This window comes from Hyla sarda, chromosome 5 (assembly GCF_029499605.1).
Source record: "Hyla sarda isolate aHylSar1 chromosome 5, aHylSar1.hap1, whole genome shotgun sequence".
In the NCBI taxonomy this organism is placed as follows: domain Eukaryota; kingdom Metazoa; phylum Chordata; class Amphibia; order Anura; family Hylidae; genus Hyla; species Hyla sarda.
The window spans coordinates 16,094,148-16,113,934 of NC_079193.1; the positions used below are offsets into that span (position 1 = coordinate 16,094,148).

Here is a 19,787-nt window from a genome sequence, read left to right on the forward strand (position 1 = left end):
TCCACAGAAAGTTGTGTAGTTCTTTTCTGTCTGACCACAGTGCTCTCTGCTGACACCTCCATTTCAGGAACTGTCCAGAGCAGGAGAAAATCTAGTAAATATATCCTGCTTCAGAAAGTTCCTCAAACAGACAAAGGTGGTAGCAGAGAGCACTGTGGTCAGACTGGAAAGAACTACACAACTTCCTGTGGAGCATACAGCTTTCATGGCTTCGATTTCATACAAATTTGTCATAAATTCATAGAGAGAATAAAAGAATGTGGTATTCTTCATAATACTGTATGCTGTAGAACAGATTACAGTGCTGCATACAAGCACCATATGGCAGCATACAGATTGGCACCATAATATAGACCCACACAGGCCCAGTGTATATGGTTATGTAGATCATTTCCTTTTCTTAGTTATACATTTTCCAGTCTTGGTCCTTCCTTGGAGGCTCGAGGACACAGCAGCTGGAATTACCCATCAGCCTCAGTGTTTGTACACAAATGCCTTTGTATTAATGTGGGAATTTTCTTTCCATTGCTTGTTGATATTCACCATTTACAGAAGAGTCTTGATCTATGAGTGGGATTAGTGATGTAAATATATCCCGGTAGCGCTCACAGGCGTGCAACTTTGATGAAATTGGGAAAAGAAGTTGAAGCAGCTGTTACAATCTGCTGCAGGGGACCCAAAAAGGGGATTCCAGGCTTAACATGTCAGTAAATTGGAGACCAGAAATGAAGTTGACCCTAACTACAGTGGGGAAGGTACAGACTCTCAATTCATGAGCACCTGTAAAATACCAATATCAAAAACATGTTATAATTATTAGCAATTTATAAACAATTTCTATTAGGAGAAAACAAATCCTGTATGTCACGATCACACCCTACCTCTGGGTATACACTACTAGTCCCAACAAGTCACCAAATTAACCCTTAGATAAACGTGTTTCCACCAGAGCTGCCTTCAGAAAGGTGAGCTCATATATTTAGAGATCAAAGACCAGAGCTGATTAATTAAACATTTAATCTGATAAAAGGTATCACAGTGCTGACTATATAAAAATACAGGAACAAATGACATACAGTTACAAAAATGTATAAAAGAGTTGTGCAAGGCAAGTTCATAAAACAAAAGATGAAGTTCTTACAGCATGATGATATAGCAGTCCACGAGAGTGCTGTTCTTAGGATGATCTTGTCAGCTTGTGGCACAGCCTTGAACACAGTTCAAACTCCATTCCCCCCCCTCCCCTCTGATCCCACCAGGTGGGGCATCTCTCTTCCTGACCCCTTATCTGTGTGATTATATGATGGCACTAGAGTGCCCCTTACATCCTGCTGCTTCAAAAGAGCCTGTGACTTCAAAGGAGATGTAAACAAACAGCCAGACCCCCAATAAAATGCAATAGACAAAAAGGATACACACCGTCTGAATGACCTCTCAGCCATGTCTTGGATAATACATCACACACAGTTATAATTGTAATACACATATAGGATTTTAATAATCAGGCCTTGGGCCTTACACTGTAAATAAATGTATTCTGGTGCTGGTGTTTGCCTGGTGTCAGGTGCCGGTGATAGAAGTCTTAGATTGGTGTCAGGTGCCGGTGATAAAGGTCTTAGATTAGTGTCAGATGCCGGTGATAGAGGTCTTAGATTGGTGTCATGTGCCGGTGATAGAGGTCTTAGATTAGTGTCAGGTGTCGGTGATAGAGGTCTTAGATTTGTGTCAGGTGCCGGTGATCGAGGTCTTAGATTAGTGTCAGGTGCCGGTGATAGAGGTCTTAGATTAGTGTCAGGTGTCGGTGAGAGGTCTTAGATTGGTGTCAGGTGCCGGTGATAGAGATCTTAGATTGGTGTCAGGTGCCGGTGATAGAGGTCTTAGATTAGTGTCAGGTGTCGGTGATAGAGGTCTTAGATTGGTGTCAGGTGCCGGTGATAGAGGTCTTAGATTGGTGTCAGGTGCCGGTGATAGAGGTCTTAGATTGGTGTAATGTGCCGGTGATAGAGGTCTTAGATTGGTGTCAGGTGCCGGTGATAGAGGTCTTAGATTGGTGTCTTAGATTGGTGTCAGGTGCCTGTGATAGAGGTCTTAGATTAGTGTCAGGTGTCGGTGATAGAGGTCTTAGATTGGTGTCAGGTGCCTGTGATAGAGGTCTAAGATTGGTGTCAGGTGCCGGTGATAGAGGTCTTAGATTGGTGTCAGGTGCCTGTGATAGAGGTCTTGGATTGGTGTCATGTGCTGGTTATATAGGTCTTAGGTTGGTGTCAGGTGCCGGTGATAGAGGACTTAGATTGGTGTCAGGTGCCGGTGATAGAGGTCTTAGATTGGTGTCAGGTGCCTGTGATAGAGGTCTTGGATTGGTGTCATGTGCTGGTTATATAGGTCTTAGGTTGGTGTCAGGTGCCGATGATAGAGGTCTTAGATTGGTGTCAGGTGCCGGTGATAGAGGTCTTAGATTGGTGTCAGGTGCCGTGATAGATGTCTTAGATTTTTGTCAGATGCCGGTGATAGAGGTCTTAGATTTTTGTCAGATGCCGGTGATAGAGGTCTTAGATTTTTGTCAGATGCCGGTGATAGAGGTCTTAGATTTTTGTCAGGTGCTGGTGATCTAGTTTTCAGTCTGGTTTCAGGTGCAGTTGATGTAGTTCTTATTATCTTGTCATGTGCCGGTGATATAGTGCTAAGTCTCGTGTGAGGCAATATACTTCTCAGTGTGGTATTAGGTGTCTGTGATAAAGTTCTTAGTTTGATGTCAGGTGCCAGTTATATAGTTCTGAGCCTGGTGTCAAGTGCTGGTCATGGAGTGGTAAAGAAACTCGAGTACGGCATCTTCAGCTCTCCCATAGAAATGAATGGAGTGCATGCCGTCTAGTGCATGGGCTCCTTACTGAGAGCCAGGCTCCCATTCCAGCGGTCACAGGGTCCTAGAGATCAGATCCCCTGCTATCAGATATTAATCCCCTATCCTGTATATAGGGGATATTTTCATTCTTGCTCGACAACCCCTTTAAGCGGCCATACACATAAGTGGAAAGTTACTAATGATATTTCATGTTATTAATTTTAAAATGACAAGTTTGGTCGATTATAGATTTAGCATTATACCTAAACTATTATTAATGATGGTCAAGGTCAGACTGCCAAAACAGTGACCTGTGTTTTTTTTTTTTTTCTTTGGCTGTTGTCAGCTTAAAGGAGTAGTGCAGTGAAAAATAACTGTATAGGGTAGGGGATAAGTTATAGATAGCGGGGGTCCGAGTGCTGGGACCCCGAGATCTCCTAAATGGGGCCCAGCAGTCTGCCGGAAGCGGACGTTCTGACCCCCACAGGAAGCCGTGACAAACATTCCCCTCCATGTATCTCTATGGGGTACATGAAGGGGGCGTGTTGGCCGGCGTACCGTGTGGGGTCAGAACGGCCACTTTTAGGAGATTGCGGGGGTCCCAGCGCTCGGACCCCTGCTATCTATAACTTATCCCCTATCCTTTGGATAGAGGATTATTATGGATAATAGATATAAAATGAAGATCATTCTTCTAAAATGGCGGTTACATCTTATATCACGCCCTGTGTGACCACAGAAAATATGATGCATTGCTTTCGTAAAGTAGTCTGCTAACCAATTAGAATGCTTACACAATGTGCTACGCCACACAGAAGGATGTATCTTGTGTGTACAGAATACAATAAAGCAGAGAATTGTTTGAGCCAATGAGAGAGTCAGCGTCTGTTTTCTCCGTGCACGTATTATCTAATTTGGCTCAGGACACGGCGTGGCCGTGATGTCACGAGTGCGGCTCAGCCATGATGTCTCAAGCCTCTGGCATTGCACCCGATGCTCTAAATGAATGCCGGGTGCAGCAGGGAGATCGCGGGGGTCCCAGCGGCAGGACCCCACGATCTGACATCTTATCCCCTATCCTATGGATAGGGGATAAGATGTCTAGGGGCTAGGGGTGGAGTACCCTTTTAAGTGCCAATGATATGGTTCTTAGCCTGGTGTCAGCTGCCGATGCTATGGTTCTTGGCGTGTGTCTCTGTCAGTATTCTGTATGTGTCATAAATTAAACCTGACTGACCACATAGTGTACCTTTTTTTTTTTTATGGCTAAATTGGCGAATTAGGAAAAAGAAACAATTACGGCCATTCTGCAATATGTACCTATATGACATTTGTCTCCTTTTTTGGGTAATAGTGATCTGACAATAGACCAGGGCAGAGGTAGAGAAATCTTATCTCTGATCTATTAGTCTATGTTCACACAGTTTATAGAGGAAACCACAACCCATGGCCAGGTCTGTCGTACGTCAGATATCAACAGTATCCAATGGACTCCACTGACTGACAACGAGGACCTTCTTGTTCTGTCATGTTGTCCGTTGTTTGAAATAACAGTTCTACATAATGGCCCTGATTTACTAAAATCTGAGTGTTCTTTCTGGAGTGTTTTAGATTTCACTCCTCGTTTTCTGGCAGCTGATTTACTAATGTGTCGGTTCTTTTACTGTCGCACGGGTTTTTTTGTGTCGCACGGGAAAATGTGTCGCAAATACTCTGAGCTAAAAGAAAAAAAAAACATGGATATAGAATACAAATCATCAATAGCATGTGCCAAACCAAACAAGCAAGATTTAACGGGAGTTAAACAACAAAATAGAACTAAAAGAATTTAATGGACTTTGACCATCTAATATAGGAGTTTAAAAACAACAAAAAAATAAAAAAAATACAATTAAAGGCATATTTTAAAGTTTAAAATGCATTGCATATTCTCAAAATCCTTGTGTAGAACTGTAAAAGAATAAAAAAAAAGGAGAATAGTTTAAGCGCTCCCCACCACGTTAAAGCGTACCCGTCAGATCCAACTACATTTTTTTTATATATCACTCAGTACCTAATCCTGACCATATACATCTATTTGTATGTGTCTATCACCTTTATTTATTTTTTATTACACTTTTAATTTAGCTCACAAGTCTGAATTCCTCTCAAAGGGAGGGGGCGTGGCCTCACTGTGCAGGTCTCCGCCCCCTCCCTCAGTATGCTGTCTGCTCACATCTCCCCTAGCATTAGCAAAACTACAACTCCCAGCTTGTCCTCACTGACAGTAGTGGGACACAAGCTGACAGTGGGAGGATTTTTCTTCCAGCTCTGAGCCCTGCGCTCACAGCTGTCAATCAAGGAAGTGTGTCCATGACATAGGTGATGATGCATGGACACAGCAGGACTAGTATGTGTCCAAGCAGGCAGGGGGGGCAGTTGTATGAAATACTGAAAATGTTCTAATCAAAGCAATTACAAAACCAATTGGTTTACAACATATCAAAAGTTTTTGTATCTGACAGTGCCCATTTAAGCTGTGCCTTTTCCAAAATCACTAACTTTTGGTAGTTTTTGCACATCCTCTTGGCTGTCGGTTTTTCAGCAAACACAATTCACACAATTTACAGAGTGTTTTCCAACTTAATCGGAGTGTTTTTAGCATTTTGTCTGGACCACCCCTCTTTTAACAAGAACCATGCCCATTTTCTCGGTTTAAAAAAAATACTCTGAGTGTTTGCAAAACTGTCCGTTTTGTGGTGTAAACTTTGGGCGCACATTTGGTCGCACGCTTGCTGCGACAGAAATTTTGGTGCACAAACCGATAAAAACTGTCGGGAAGCCTTTAGTAAATGAGGGCCAATGTGTATGATAAAAGTCGGAGGCTCTGAACTGATCTTTGGGCATATATGAGGATATAAATTTAGCAGTTTCCCAACTCCCGAAGGGTCTTAACATCACTGGATGTTCTTGTTCTCGATCAGACAGGATTGGGGACTCCTCGCACAGTAGAAGTATTCTCAGAATCCGAGACTTTGCCTCAATATTTTCCACCAAGCTTCTTCGCGTACAGTACATGAGGCTCTAGAGATGTCAACATTCCTGCTGTATTTACTCCGCACGATGCTACACGGATATTATGGGAACAATTTCCAGTTTGTAGACAGATTATTGATACCAGATGCAGCGTTATCTGCCATTGTTATTCTGCAAGGTGACTTTATACTCTGTGTAAATAACTTCATATACTGGATGGCGACCCCGGTCCAGATGTCTCTCCCATGTGTTTCTAGTTATGGATTTTATCAAAGAGTTTGAAAAAGTAACAAAAATTCTTGCAGTCGACCCCAGATAGTGAACTGGATGATAACTGAGGTAGAGTAATGGCTGCCTTAAAGGGAAGCATCTGCATGTGTTTAGCATGTTCTTCCCGTGTTGTTGTGGGTTTCCTCCAGGCTCTCCGGTTTCCTCCTGCTCAATGTATAGGTTAATCGATTTGCTTTGATAATTTCCATCATGAGTGTGTCCTGAGAAAGGAAGTGGAGTAGGAGGCTACAAGTGGTTCACAATGTACAGAAGATGTAATAGAAATAGAGACTGCCCTATTTTAACAAGCCCTTTCCTTATTTCCATATGTCATGTTGAGGAAATGGTAGTGGTGCCTGCATGTAGGACCCCGTCTACCAGCCAGAGCAAGGAGATGCCATAAGAAGCTTCACTCACGTTCATTGCTGCTCCACAACAAAGATTAAAATGGTGACTGGTTTTCTACTCAGAGAAGAAGGGTCATGAGTTTCAATGGCCTTGGGTCATTTTCCGCCACTTTTGCTTGTTAACAATGCGTTCCTTTGAATTAGGGAGTCCTGTAAGTTGTTGCCATCCAATACCAACAACCTGGGCAAAACCCCTCTCTTTCAAAAGGGGTACTCCGACCCTAAACGTCTTATCCCCTACCCAAAGGATAGGGGATAAGATGTCTGATCGTGGGGGTCCCGCCGCTGGAACCCCCACAATCTCTGTGCAGCACCCGATGTTCGTTTTGAATGCTGGGATTGTGACATCGTAGCCACGCCACTCGTGACGCCACGTCCGCCCCCTCAATTCAAGTCTATTGGAGGGGGCATGGCAGAGGAGACTTGCATAGAGGAGGTGTGGCGTGATGTCACAAGGGGTGTGGCCGTGGCGTCACGACCCCGCCGCTCCACTCCAGGCATTTGGAAAAAAAAAATCTGAACGCTGGTGCAGCCCTATAAGAGCCCTATAGCAGCTACATGAGCAGCCTTTATGTATAACACAAATATTGAAACACAGCTGCACATCCACCATTTGTAATTTGATCTACTTGCTTCTCAGCATAATTTAAAAACTAACAGGTTGTTATTATACATTTTAATCAAAAAGTACAAGCCCACTTACCACGTCAAGGCTCCCTAGTCAGAGTGGGTCCCTAACCTAACACTGGCATAGCGCCTGGCGGCGACCACTGCCTCCAAGACACCATGCCCACCGGGGGAATGACCCAGTGGCCAGGCAACCCCACTGTTGCTCGACCAAGCCCCTGGCTTTGGGCTGCACCACCGCACAGACAAAGCATCACAGAAACAATGGCCGCCACAGAGAACCACACCAGTGTGAACACCTACCATGTGCTCCCTGCCAGAGGGCTTGAGAATGTTAGGAGGAAACCCTTATGCAGTCTCCTGACATGACCTGCCTTTTTAATATACCATGCAGGCATAGTTTTGCCCTCATGCAACAGACACAAGTTGGCACTTGCCCCAGTCACATGATCTGCCCCCTTTGAGCGCAGATAACACTATTAGGTTGTGGACATGTAGTTATCCTCTGTTTCCACCATTCCTATAGTACCATACGCCACACATCACATGCATCTTTAAAGGGGTACTCCGCTGCTCAGCCTTTGGAACAAACTGTTCAGAACGCTGGAGCCAGTGCCGGGAGCTTATGACGCCATAGCCCCGCCCCAGGGTGGGGCTATTACGTCACAAGCTCCCGGCGCCGGCTCCAGCGTTCGGAACAGTTTGCTCCAAACGCTGAGCAGCGAAGTACCCCTTTAATCTCCACTGCTAACTGACTCTCCCTCATCCTCCCTATATCTGGAGAGATCATGTTTTACATGCTGGGCAGCAGTGAGCAATAAAACAACAGAGCTTTGTCTGAAAACAGCGAGTAATCACATAAATAACAGCAGGCAGCTGTAAATTGAGATAACAAGAGATGTATCAGCTGTCCTGTAGTAAAATTATCTTTGTTGCCCTCAGCAACCAGTCACAGCTCAGCCTACGTTTCTCATATTGCACTGGTAAAATAAAAGCTGAGCTTTGATTGGTTGATTTGAACAGCAAATAGAATCTTACCATGAAGCACCTTGATAAATTTCACCCAATTTTCTTGAGAAGGAAGAAGAATAATGAAGGCTGTAGTTCTTTCAAAGGTAATTCTACCCACAGTAAGAACAAAATCCAAACAGGAGAACAAAAAAGTGGCACCGATACCTTTAACCCTTTATCACCACGAGATGGATATACTCACACTAGGCAGGAGACCAGTACAAACCATAAACGGCGGTGCTAGGACAATTGAAACAGAAGTCATCAATAGATAAAATGAAGAAAAGGACCGGCGTCCTGCACTCACCGCATAAACCTGGTCACTCGGCTCCCATCTCGGGTCGCTCCTCCAGGGGGATCTTCAAGACAGCGTGGGGCGCTCAGAGGCGACTGCCGGCGGTTTCACGCAATGAATGCGCTTCGTCCGGCCTCGCCTCGAGGCCGGACGAATCGCATTGTGTGAAACCGCCGGCAGTCGGCTCTGAGCACCCCACGCTGTCTTGAGGATCCCCCCGGAGGAACGACCCAAGATGGGAGACGAGTGAACAGGTTTATGCGGGGAGTGCAGGACGCCTGTCCTTTCCTTCATTTCAACTACCCACAGTAAGCCCTGGCAGCATCAAAACAAAGGTGCTGTACCAAGCTAGGCATGATAATAAAAAATAACTACTTCTTCTCCTGGTTAAAATTTACACTTATATGCATATTTTTCTATATATTTTACAAACTTGAAACACCATTTGGTTACTTGACAGATACATGGTGTGAGATATTTATTTTCACAAAATGTTAACATGGTATAAATAATCCTTGGGACAGATTCCGTTGTTCATGTGTAGCATGGTTCTGCTGCAGAAATGTCCTTTTAAGATGGCTTAGTGTTGAACCCTGTCTGTGGGGTTGGAACAGATGTGATCATATCCATTGGAACTGGCTGTAGATTATGACACTTTTATCTTCTTGTAGGCATGTAGGTTGATCAATAAGTTTTTGGTATACGGATATTTGTTTTCAGCTGTGTTAAATGTTTTTTTTTCTGAATATGTAATTGCTCAATGTTAGGCACATGGTAGGATGAATATGTTGAATCTTATTTAATAAGTTATTGTTTATAGTGAGTCTGGATGATTAGGACGTCGTCTATGTAGCAGGAGTAAGCCAAGGTTTGGATGGAGGACAATGTTGAAAAGCCACCTTTCAATTTCACCATGAATATGTCTTTTTTTTCAACAATACTAACATTATTACTATGTATCTACTTAGGAGTGGCAAATTAAAGTTCAATGTTCTTCCCCATGACTATTAAAGATATGTGATTTTGTCAGAAGGGAAATAATTATACTTCAGGAAAAGCTTACTGAGTTGAAGCACAGACTTAGAAGCGATGCTATTAACCTGCCGATACACCTGAAAGGCAGTCTATCCATTCTCACCTGAGATGTTCGATTACAAAGACTCATATTCATGGTTACTAGGATGGCACCAAAGATAATGAGATCTACTGTATGGTTGATACACTGTTCAGTGGGTCAGTGGTGTCCTAGAGATAGCTAGTTGTACTACTTATTGATAATTTGAGGAAACCCTCTACCTATTCTAAAATTTTGTTTATTAAGAGTCTCCATGCCTGAGATGATTTGCCTCCCCGGATTGTCAAGTATATGTATTTTGGGGTTCCGATCGTGGACTGACCACTGATGACTCTTCAGGTTTCCATCCAGTATGGTGAAATATTGTGTTGTGCTGTGCGTAGTCTGATGGATACATGAGAACTATATCATCATCATCTTCACCTTAAGGCTTCTGGTAACTTTTTTTTAAAGGGGTACTCCGCCCCTAGACATCTTATCCCCTATGCAAAGGATAGGGGATAAGATGTCTGATCGCAGGGGTCCCGCCGCTTAGGACCCCCACAATCTTCCTGCTGCACCAGACATTCCTTTACAGAGTAAGGTGCAGCGCCGGAGGCTTGTGATGTCACAGCCACACCCCACTCGTGATGTCATGCCCCCTCCCATAGACTTGCTTTGAGGGGGCGTGGCCATGACGTCACGAGGTGGGATTGTCCATAATGTCATGAGCCTCCGCCCTGCATCACCAGTCATCCAGCACCGGATGTCTGGGGTGCTGTAGCGGAGATCGTGGGGAGACATCTTATCCCTTATCCTTTGGATAGGGGATAAGATGTCTAGGGACGGAGTACCCCTTTAAGGTGTAAATGGCTATACTTTCCTGCATACTGATGGGAAATGTTTCTTTCTTTTTTTCTATTATTTTAGAGTACTGTACACTATAGCACAGACAGTATCAGAAATAGTTAATGAATGAGTCCAAAGGGTATTGGGGCCAGGTGCAGGTGTTCAGTCAGATTCCTTCATTCCCCAGTCTTACTTGTGTTTGGCCGCCTGAATGTTTAGTCTTCTCTTTCTTGTGGAAGAACTCTTTCAGTCTTCATTTCCTGGAGTATTCCTTTCTGTTGGATAGTACACTGAGTTCCATATTTGTGAGAATTAACAATAAAAAAAAGAAAATCCATATATGTTGACTGAAATTTATTTAGGCACCTGTCAAGTTAGTATGTCCAAGTCTTTCAGTATGAAGAAGAACTCCAAACAGTAAGTAAAATCAGATGTGTCATAACCCAGAATTTCACTACCAAGCAAATATGGAGCTTGATAAAAGAGAACTCTGTAGTGACACGGCAGAATGTTTCAGGAAATTAACATTGAAAGAGTACTTCCATGACTAATAAGAGACAGAATTTTAAAGCAGTCAAACAAAATTAGACTGGGGTACAAGAAGAAATCTGTCCACGATAACATTTTGGATAAATATATTGACTTCTTTAGACATATGGTGTAATCTACTACACTAAAGGAAATAAACTATTCATAATTTAAGAAATAAAGAAGAGGTGGCCAGGGAGGTGGTTGAAGACTCAGCTCAAAAATATATTCAGGATAAAAAAGGTCATCAGAGGTCTAACTGCAGAGTCTACAAAACTTTAGACTCCATGCCTTAGAACCCCAGGATTTTAATAGTCTTCAAACTAGATATCCAGGCAGGCCATTCCCTTAGGCAGGAAACTTTCACTGGAAACATCTCAGGATGCCTGGAGGTTGTCCTCAAACCATAAAAAATAAAACTAGCCATCTCTAGAATAATACTGTCCTGTTAAGCAACCTGTCAGCCACAGGTCCTGTCCCCAATGGTGCCATCCTAGCCACTTTAGAATCTTGAGGTTAATGGGAGTCGGTGCTATAAGTCACTATATTACGCATAATTATTTCTCTTTTGGCACAATAAAAAAGTGATGTACAATACACTGGGACTGCCATGGGCAGTAAAATGTTATGACAATATGCCAACCTTTTCATGGCAATAATGGAAATTTCTAATGTCCTGCTCCATCAAATGCTTGGCCTGCTTCCGCTACATAGACGACATCCTAATCATCTCGACTGATGCTGAAAAAGTACTTATAAAGTTCCATGAATAATTTAATGAATTTCATAACATCACAAAACTCACATTGAACTTTTCATGAATGGAAATGAACTTTCTGGCCACAATCATAAAAATTTAAAACTGCTCAGTACAGACTTTCTTACACAGAAAGTCGATTGCTCAGCCTAAAAATATCAGATAAGTCAACTTCTGCCCCAAAGGTCTTTCATCTGTACCCAACATTCAGGAAGAAACACCTAAATCATCTAAAAAAAAAAAAAAAAAGAAAATTTGCACATCGATGCAGCCATGCTGCTCAATGTATTATCTTTACTCAAAGCCACCCAAATACCAAAAGTCAACATCTCACTTACAAAAAAAAAAGAAGAAAATAAAGTGCCCCTCTGGTAGTACCTACAGCCCACACAGATACTAAAAAAAATTATATTCCAAGAAAATTCCAACTAAATGACTTTAATGGTCATTTAGTTGGCGCTAACAGTGTAGTAGGTGGTAATGTAGAGTGACTATATGATCCAGAATCTGTTAGGGTGGATTTATTAATCATATAGACAAGGCAATATGAAAAGAGGATGTAGAGCCTTATAGCCTTATGTTAAATCTCATTGTCATTTTATCTTGCCAATTCTGCTATATGTGTTTATTTTTTAGTGCTAAAGATAATTTGGTTATTGCCTAGCAACCAAATCAGTGTTAAGTGTCTCTTTATCGTAACAAAACCAAGTTTGCTTTGTTTTCTTATTTTTGTAATGATAAATATTCCAGCCTATATAACAATGGTCCATATGTCCCTGCAGCTCCAGAGTGTTCACCCACCGGCCATAAGATCCTTCAGAACCCCTACAGAAGTGTGGCCTTTGATTCCTCGAGGCTCCAGCAATCTGCAATTCATGACCTGATATGTGACCACTCTCTCACATCTGGATGGTACAGATTAATGATCTTCGATAAGCCTGCTGAGATGCCAATCAAGTGCGTGGAGGTATTAGTATTGCCAATCTTCATTACACATAGGTACAGTTTACCCAAAGATGAAAAACTATCTAAGCCTCTTAAATACTGCAAATGTAAGGATATAACTACTATAATACTGCTCCTCTATACAAGAATATAACTACTATAATAATGCTCCTCTATACAAGAATATAACTACTATAATAATGCTCCTCTATACAAGAATATAACTACTATAATACTGCTACTATATACAAGAATATACATACTATAATACTGCTCTCATATACAAGAATATAACTACTATAATACTGCCTCCTATATACAAGAATATAACTACTATAATACTGCTCCTATATACAAGAATATAACTACTGTAATAATACTGCCTCCTCTGTACAAGAATATAACTACTATAATACTGTCCCTATATACAAGAATACAACTACTATAATACTGCTCCTATATACAAGAATATAACTACTATAATACTGCTCCTATATACAAGAATATAACTACTATAATACTGCTCCTATATACAAGAATATAACTACTATAATACTGCTCATATATACAAGAATATAACTGCTATAATACTGCTCCTATATACAAGAATATAACTACTATAATACTGCCTCCTATATACAGGAATATAACTACTATAATACTGCTCCTATATACAAGAATATAACTACTATAATGCTGCTCCCATATACAAGAATATAACTACTATAATACTGCCTCCTCTATACAAAAATATAACTACTATAATACTGCCTCCTATATACAAGAATATAACTACTATAATACTGCTCCTATATACTGTACAAGAATGTAACTACTATAAAACTGCTCCTATATACAAGAATATAACTACTATAATACTGCCCCTATATACAAGAATGTAACTACTATAATACTGCCTCCTATATACAAGAATATAACTACTATAATACTGCTCCTATAATACTGCTCCTAAATACCTCCTTTTTATATATATATATATATATATATATATATATATATATATATATATATATATAAACTGGCTCCAGAAAGTTAAACAGATTTGTAAATTACTCCTATTAAAAAAAATCTTAACCCTTTCAATAATTATCAGCTGCTGAAGTTGAGTTGTTCTTTTCTGTCTGGCAACAGTGCTCTCTGCTGACATCTCTGCTTGTCTCGGGAACTGCACAGAGTAGAAGAGGTTTGCTATGGGGATTTGCTTCTACTCTGTGCAGTTCCCGAGACACGTGTCATCAGAGAGCACTTAGACAGAAAAGAACAACTCAACTTCAGCAGCTCATAAGTACTGAAAGGATTAAAAAAAATTTTATAGAAGTAATTTACAAATCTGTTTAACTTTCTTGAGCCAGTTGAGATGACGACCTCCCATAGACTTGCATTGAGGGGGCGGGGCATGAGATCATGAGGGGCGGGGCTATGACATCACAAGCTCCCGGCATCGACTCTAAGCATTCGGAACATTTTGTTCCAAATGCTGAGCAGTGGAGTACCCCTTTAAAGGGGTTATCCAGGAAAAAACTTTTCTTTATATATATCATCGGGCTCCAGAAAGTTAAACAGATTTGTAAATTACTTCTATTAAAAAATCTTAATCCTTTCAGTACTTATGAGCTGCTGAAGTTGAAGTAAATAGATGGCAGCTGGTATGATAGAGGTCCGTTTTATAACAGAATGGCGCCTTTCTTCCATTATTAGGGGTCTTGGCAGTAGACAACCACTTTGGTGGGTTCTCTAATGGGTCCAGAAAGATGTGTGATAGCCTGGGGGAGTAGGGTATATGGGATGTAGCTGTGCGGTGACTAAAGGTTGCTTGTTAACCCTTGCTATTCGTGACGCCAGGTTGAGGGCTCCTCAGTAATGCTTGTCCTTCCGCCACCCTTCCCAAGAGCGATAGGGAGGTAGATAATAATGGAATGTCCACAACTGGAGAGTTTGCTGAAACAGCTTCGTAACCGGAACAGTTGCTATACATGAAAGCTTTCTTTGGAGATTGACAAATGTTGGGACTTTAGCAATTTAGAGTCTTTAGGATAATATGCGCTGTTCCACTGGATTTAGGGGATTTAATTGTGGTCCAGTAGTCAAGGGGGGGGGGGGGGGGATAGTTATGAAATCAAGGCTTAGTTCCGCTGAGGCCGGTAGGTTTTCAGGCCTAGCTTGTCTTTGCAAGTTGCGCAGATCCGTCCTGCTAGTCCGGCATCCACGAGAGCAGCAACCCAAGAGAGCGATAATTGGCTACAGCTCCCTTATATGGGCAGGGGCTGGACTAGTACTTATTGGTCCAATACTTGTGTCAATCACCATTACAAAGGATTATGGGTAACATGTGACCCAAGGACCTCCAAAGGTCCTCCAACATACCATAGAGGATATTAACATGGTCACATGACCAAAGGTCCTGCGATGCTAAACAAGGTAAGTACTATACATTATTACCAAATACAGTGGTCCCTCAACATACGATGGTAATTCGTTCCAAACGAGCCATCGTTTGTCGAATCCATCGTATGTTGAGGGATTCGTGCAATGTAAAGTATAGGAAGCTCTACTCACCTGTCCCCGCCGCTCAAGATGGTGTCCTCGGGCCTCCGCTGGGCTCTCCGCTGTCTTCTCCGGTCCTCCGCTGTCTTCTCCGGTCCTCCGCTGTCTTCTCCGGTCCTCCGCTGTCTTCTCCGGTCCTCCTCTGTCTTCTCCGGTCCTCTGCTGTCTTCTACGGTCCTCTGCTGTCTTCTCCGGTCCTCTGCTGTCTTCTCCGGTCCTCTGCTGTCTTCTCCGGTCCTCCGCTGTCTTCTCCGGTCCTCTGCTGTCTTCTCCGGTCCTCTGCTTTCTTCCGCAAGGCCTTACTGGGCCTGCGTAGCGACATCATTACGCCGCTGCGTACGCCATTCCTATTGGATGACGTGCACAGCAGCGTATTCACGTCATCGGAGAGGGACGAGAAGACACCGGAAGACCAGCGCTGGACCCGGAGGGCACCCCGGAGCATCGTGGAGGGGTAAGTAATACTTACCGCACCACACGGGGAACATTAAGCTGCTATCCGGCAGCAGCTTAAGCATTTTGCGCTGCCAGATAGCACTTAATGCGATGGCCCCGGCATAAAAAAGCATTGTATGTCGATTTCATCATATGTCGGGGCCATCGTAGGTCGGGGGGTCACTGTATATTCATGTATCAACATTGTAGAATTAGAGTAGAGAAGAGGCGACTAGGGGCTGTCCCACCTGGGGGACCCTACCTGAGCGTAGTTACTCGGACTTTGGGCACCACCACACTAGGTACGGTATGCAATACGGTACCGGGAGACCACAGAGGATAGTCAAAATTGGATGATCAAAATTTGGATAATAGGACTGTCATAAAAAAGTGTATAGAATAAAACCTTCAAACTTATAGGCGGCAGTGACCAATGCCGAATATCTTGATGTGCCAATAGACATTGCAGAAAACTCTAGGACAGTGGTCTCCAACCTACGGACCTCCAGATGTTGCAAAACTACAACTCCCAGCATGCCGGACAGCCAACGGCTGTCCGGGCATGCTGGGAGTTGTAGTTTTGCAACATCTGGAGGTCCGCAGGTTGGAGACCACTGCTCTCGGACAAACGTAATAATGATGTACTGTATTTAGTACATTGAATAGGTCCATAGCGCTCACTCCTCTCTTGTGTTTTCCTCGGCAGATGAATCACTGTGGGACACAGGCTCCGGTTTGGTTGTCCCTAAGGGAGTCAGAATCTCTGCCGGCCCCGGGGGAGGTGAAGCAGCTCACCGCTTGTGCCACGTGGCAGTTCTTCTTCAGCAGCACCAAGGATTGTTGCCTTTTCCGCATCCCGGTGACTGTCAGAAATTGTGGGGACTTTTTTGTATATTTGTTGCAGCCTACCCAAGGGTGTATGGGCTACTGTGCAGAAGGTAAGTCATTCTACTGATGGTTGGGACAACCTAAGCGTTACAAAGTAGATGTATCATTGGCCCTGGAGATGTGGTTAGTGTGAGTACAGTGGACCCTCAAGTTACAATATTAATTGGTTCCGGGACGACCATTGTATGTTGAAACCATTGTATGTTGAGACCAGAACTCTATGGAAACCTGATAATTGGTTCTGAAGGCACCAAAATGTCATCCGAAGATAGGAAAAAGTGAGGATTAAAGAAAAATAAGTAGATAACTAATACAGATAAAGCAAATCCTTATATATAAAAGTAATAAAGATCTGCTGGAAGCTGTAATCACTGTCTATGTTAGTGTTTCCGGACAGCCTCCCTGTACTGTAGGGGCGCTACCAGACAGCCAGTCAGTGCATGCACTTCAGTAATACAGATAAAGAGTACAGAATATGTAATACCTCCCTGTACTGTAGGGGGTGCTACCAGACAGCCAGTCAGTGCATGCACTTCAGTAATACAGGTAAAGAGTACAGAACATGTAATACCTCCCTGTACTGTAGGGGCGCTACCAGACAGCCAGTCAGTGCATGCACTTCAGTAATACAGGTAAAGAGTACAGAACATGTAATACCTCCCTGTACTGTAGGGGGCGCTACCAGACAGCCAGTCAGTGCATGCACTTCAGTAATACAGGTGATTTACCAGTAAAATGCCCATTCTGATTGGTCAGTTCCTCCAGTTCTGACATGTCTCACAGATCTGGACTGTCCGCAACATTGTATGTTGAGTCTGGTTTCAAGTTACAATGGTCCAGAAAAGACCATTGTATGTTGAAACTATTGTATGTTGAGGCCATTGTAAGTTGAATGATCACTGTATAAAGTCTATATCACCTGTAATCAATGGTCAAGTCCTGGAAAAAAAAAAAGTGAAGGAACTCACCCATGATTGCCACTCAAGAGCTAGTCCTGCTAATAGGAATGGTGTTCCTGGTGTGGAAAAAATGCAGGAACTCAGTTCCCACACGTTCCTACAGGACTTGACCCCTGCCTGTAATGTCATAACTAGTGATGAGCGGCATTGCCCATATTCGAATTCTCGAATATATAGATGAATATTCGTCCTATATTCGCGAATTTCGCGTATTCGTTAAATTTGCATATTTGCATATGCGCGTATTCGAGGAAGAAAACAGTGAGGGGGGGGGGGGGGCAACTTTACTATTGATTTCTAGGGATGTTGTTGATAACCTCTGACAAGTGTCTTTGCATCATTCTAATTGGCCCACAAGTGAAAAGAAGGAATATTCGAATATTCACATATGCGAATATGCGCATTTGCGAATATGCGCAGATGCGCATATGCGGGGAAAAAAGCAGCTATTTGCAATTTCGAATATATAGCGAATATATTCGCAATATTCGCGAATTTGGGATATTCGCCATAAAAATTTGAAATGCGAATATTCGCGCCCAACACTAGTCATAACTTACTATGGTACAGAGAAGAAGAGCTAAAAAGTGTATGGTGGTTATTGTTATTTTTTTTATCAACTGGTGCCAGAAAGTTAAACAGATTTGTAAATGACTTCTATTAAACAATCTATACCCTTCCAGTACTTATTAGCAGCTGTATGCTACGGAGGAAATTCTTTTCTTTTTGAATTTATTTTTTATCTTGTCCACAGTGCTCTCCGCTGACACCTCTGTCCGTGTCAGGAACTGTCCAGTGCAGCATAGGTTTGCTATGGGGATTTTCTCTTGCTCTGGACAGTTCCTGATACGGGCATCAGGTGTCAGCAGAGAGCACTGTGGACAAGACAAAAAAGAAATTAAAAAAAATTATAATTTTCTCTGTAGTATACAGCTGCTAAAAAGTACTGGAAGGGTAAAGATTTTTAAATAGAAGTCATTTACAAATCTGTTTAACTTTCTGGCACCAGTTTATAAAAATTTAAAAAAAAATGTTTTCCACCGGAGTACCCCGATATGGTTAGGTTGGACGTCTGCGTCTTCTTTCTCAACCCTGCCATTAAAGATCCACTCTTCGTGACCCTGAATAGATTCCCTCATAGTTGTGTAGGGTTCATTATATGTAAATTTGTATCTGACAACGTCAGGAGCCTCATGGCAATGTTCTTTGGAGAAGAAAAACTCATAGTATTGTACTCATGAATCACCATGGGAGGTCAATGATGATTTGAGTTAAAGGGGTACTCCGATGGAATTTTTTTTTTTTTTAAATCAACTGGTGCCAGGAAATTACTTCTATGCAAAAATCTTAATCCTTCCAGTACTTATAAGCTGCTGTATGCTCCACAGGAAGTTGTGTTGTTCTTTTCTGTCTACAATTGGTCACTAGGGTGACCACTAGAATCCTATTTTACCATCCACTTTATAATTAAAACATAACTTTTATTGCCTGAAAAAAGGATTAAAATTGTCTACCGTGCAGTTCTCATTGTGCCTCTATTGTTGTCATGAAGCATTTTTGCTGCAATTGTGAATATTATTGAGTGGTATGGCTTCTTAGCCATTGCCCTAAAGTTCTTGACAAAGCCATTGCTGTGGCGAAACGTCGGACGGGTGTACGCCTCTTCAGATTTTCATACTCTGCCACAGTTCTCCTAAAAGGATTTCAGGTATGGACTGCAGCCATACCACTCAATAATATTCACAATTGCAGCAAAGCTGCTTCATGACAACAATAGAGGCACAATGAGAACTGCGCGGTAGACAATTTTAATCATTTTTTCAGGCAATAAAAGTTATGTTTTATTTATAAAGTGGGTGGTAAAATAGGATTCTAGTGACCAATTGTAAATAGTATGTGGAATTAATCCTCCATTCACTGGTCCCTCTTTCCCTGATTATGTTCTTGTCTGTCTGCCCACAGTGCTCTCTGCTGACACCTCTGTCCATGTCAGGAACTGTCCAGAGCAGGAGAAAATCCCCATAGCAAACTTATCCTACTTTGGAAAGTTCCTGACACGGACAGAGGTGTCAGCAGAGAGAACTTCTGGGGTAAGACTGAAAAGAACTACACAACTTCCTCTGGAGCATACAGGAGCTGATAAGTACTGGAAGGATTAAGATTTTTACATAGAAGTAATTTACAAATCTGCATAACTTTCTGGCGCCAGTTGATTAGAAAACTTTTTGTTTTCCACCAGAGTACCTTCTTAAGAACGCTCCCAAGATGCATCATTTCTATCTCAATAATGAACAATGCAAAGCTTTGTTAAAGGGGTACTCCGTGGAAAACATTGTGTTT

The 19,787-nt window shown here is 42.3% G+C and overlaps 1 protein-coding gene across 1 annotated transcript in view; it reads left to right on the forward strand.

Moving 5' to 3' along the window:
• Nucleotides 1-19,787, forward strand: part of VWDE (von Willebrand factor D and EGF domains) — a 157,427-nt gene that overhangs the window by 23,201 nt on the left and 114,439 nt on the right. Inside the window, exons 2-3 of the mRNA XM_056518916.1 lie at nt 12,438-12,622; nt 16,307-16,538. Of these exons, the coding sequence (XP_056374891.1) occupies nt 12,438-12,622; nt 16,307-16,538 (417 nt within the window). The remainder of the gene's footprint in view (nt 1-12,437; nt 12,623-16,306; nt 16,539-19,787) is intronic.